Source organism: Ruditapes philippinarum, unplaced genomic scaffold (genome assembly GCF_026571515.1).
Source record: "Ruditapes philippinarum isolate M1 unplaced genomic scaffold, ASM2657151v2 ctg2221_1_1_1_1, whole genome shotgun sequence".
Lineage (NCBI taxonomy): Eukaryota > Metazoa > Mollusca > Bivalvia > Venerida > Veneridae > Ruditapes > Ruditapes philippinarum.
The window spans coordinates 302475-305086 of NW_026853193.1; the positions used below are offsets into that span (position 1 = coordinate 302475).

At 32.8% G+C, this 2612-nt stretch overlaps 1 protein-coding gene across 1 annotated transcript; it reads right to left on the reverse strand.

Annotated features, from left to right (window-relative positions):
- Positions 1 to 270: 270 nt before the first annotated feature.
- On the reverse strand, positions 271 to 2376 carry LOC132736030 (uncharacterized). Its single transcript, XM_060723071.1, has 3 exons — positions 1188 to 2376; positions 905 to 1033; positions 271 to 664 (listed from the first exon to the last, which is right to left on the reverse strand). The coding sequence occupies exons 1-3, from the start codon at positions 1482 to 1484 to the stop codon at positions 515 to 517; spliced, it is 576 nt and encodes a 191-aa protein (XP_060579054.1). The 5' UTR covers positions 1485 to 2376; the 3' UTR covers positions 271 to 514.
- Between the last annotated feature and the right edge of the window lie 236 nt (positions 2377 to 2612).

Sequence of the window (2612 nt, forward strand, 5' to 3'; positions counted from 1 at the left end):
CAGGATATTTTCTATAAGAATAATAGGGTGATGAGCACTTAACTTATAACATGACAAGCATAATTGCAAAATATGTGTTGGTTATGGAAATGATAATTGGTTATGGAAAAATTGTCTGGGTTACGGAAATGACATTTATAGTACAATATATGATACACAACTATAATCAACATAGTTATAACTTCAAATCAATCTTTTTATTTTACACATAGAACAATTTAAACTAGAATTATGATAGGAACTGTTTTTAGAAAGGTATACACTCTGCAATCACCGTCGAATCATAATGATGATACCATACAAATGGTAACGAATATATACAGCTTCCATTATAGCACACTGTCACACATGAACTATCATTAGGAACTTTTTTATATATATAATACCAACGAATCAAATAGTCGTTGCAACTAGTAACAAGAAACTATCCAATAATTTGTTTTACAACAATATGAAACTATTGTGTGTGAAATGGCATTCACATCTACACATCTAAGTGTTTAGCAATCAATGTTCATGTTTCGGAATCAATTTGGCAATGACGTCCAGTTAGTTTTTTTGGTTCTGACTCGAGAATCGTTAAGACGTTTTCTTTCGTGTACCAACATATATCTTCTAATGGGCTTGGCCAGTAGAACCTGTTTACTCCAACTTTGTGCATTACCTGAAACAAAGACGAATAAATGGTTTGTATTGCAGTGATCAAGTAAAGAATACAACATACATATTTAGTATAACATTGATCAAGATAGAGTAGCTAAGTTTAAAGAAATCTTTCATCATAATATTTTTTTTTTGCAAATTATATAATGATGTGTTACTGCATGTGTGATTTTACACAGAACTTTCAACACATTTGTCATCATGTGATCAATATTTTCAAATCCAAATGTAATCAAGTTACCTTCACTTCAAGGTCATTTTCATCAACGTCCTTCACCACCCCAGGATATGGTAGTCCATCATAGAGTACCACCACGTATTGTCCAATTAAGGTTTCGTCGACATCAAGTGGAGGTCGGAGGATTGATTGCTGAAAATGTAAAATGTAGAAAATAAAAATATAAAGTTACAAGTATTATTAACTTGCATAAAATTTTACAATATACATGTAACGCAAATTATGCGATTAGCTGAGAGAATAAAATGACTTTTATATATTTATTTTGCAGTTATTTCAAAGTTACCTGCAGAGACTGTTCCTGTTGGTCTAGATTACCACTCCCTGAATCAGACGGACCACTTCTGTCAGCTTCTGGTGGTGTAGTAATGTTGACATTTGACGACTTGCTATTTATCTGAAAGACAATTAACATATCATTAACTATATAAATGCTATCACAGTGGATTGTGACGGACAGGGTATGGTGTGTTAAGGCATATGTAATACAATTATTATTACTTGATTGAGAATTTTTGAGAGCAGTTATCATATAACAGAAAATAACACTATACTTACATGTTTTTCCGCTTTTAGAAAGCATGTTGTACCAGACTCATTCATGTATCAGCGGCATTCATCTGAGTATTTACAGAAGGACACTACTCTGGAGCGCAATTTTCCTGGTTCATTCACCAACACCTGAAACTCACGTTGCTCATAATATTTATATGATATATTATTTTTTGTTGTTGTAATGATCTGCGCTTTAATTAGTAAAGTATGTTTTTAATGTATTTATTTACTTTTATTTTAAACTGTCTTTTATTAATAGAATATTTTTACTTATTAATGTGTAAGCCAAATGCATCTGTAATGTTGAGTCTGCGAATAAAATTTTATTGTTGTTGTGGTTTTATATTTTAGGTATAAGCGTGTATACGTTTTAAGTGTTACAAAAAGTCTAATTACCTGGTGAACTTTCATGATGTCATGAATACGTTTTAAATCCTTTGGGATCTTTTCTGCCAATCTATCAATTTCTTCACCTTTGACTATGAATACTTTTACGTTTAAGTCTTTCATTTCGTGAGCTAAATCTTCGGCACAAGTTATATATGATCCGTTTGTTTCCACACGTTTGTCCGCAGTTCGTTTTACCACCGAGCCTACACCATCTGCTGCCCCTTTTCCATGGCTAGACTCTAGGAAGTTCCATGTTCCTTTCAAATATCCTTTTTCAAACATTTGTGTGGTAAAAAGATAAAGATTGAACTTACTTCTGTACTGGGGCGTTGGTCCATCAGATACAAAATGTAAAGTCTTAAACTCATGACGAGTATTCATATACTTAATAACAGGTTCCATGTGTGCCCAAATTCCACTAGGACCATGTTCCAAGTTATCTGAGAGTGTGGCAAACGGAATCGTTTCAGTTTTGGTGAATGCTTATCAATATCTGGCGTTGCGATGCTCCGTAATGAACAGCTTGTATTTCTTTATCATATTTACAGTTGTAATTCTCGCTAAAGTCAACATGAAATATTACATCGTCATCTTGGAGGTTTTCCTTCAAATATGTAATTGCCTTGTACTGGTTGTTGATGTTATATATATGTCGGCATATTCTGTTCATCTTTGTGTTGATTTCCTCATCAAGTGTTTCTATGGTACCTTGCTCAGTATTTTTTTATCATTCGTGTCGTTTCCTTTTTTATATTAGCTTCTCTAT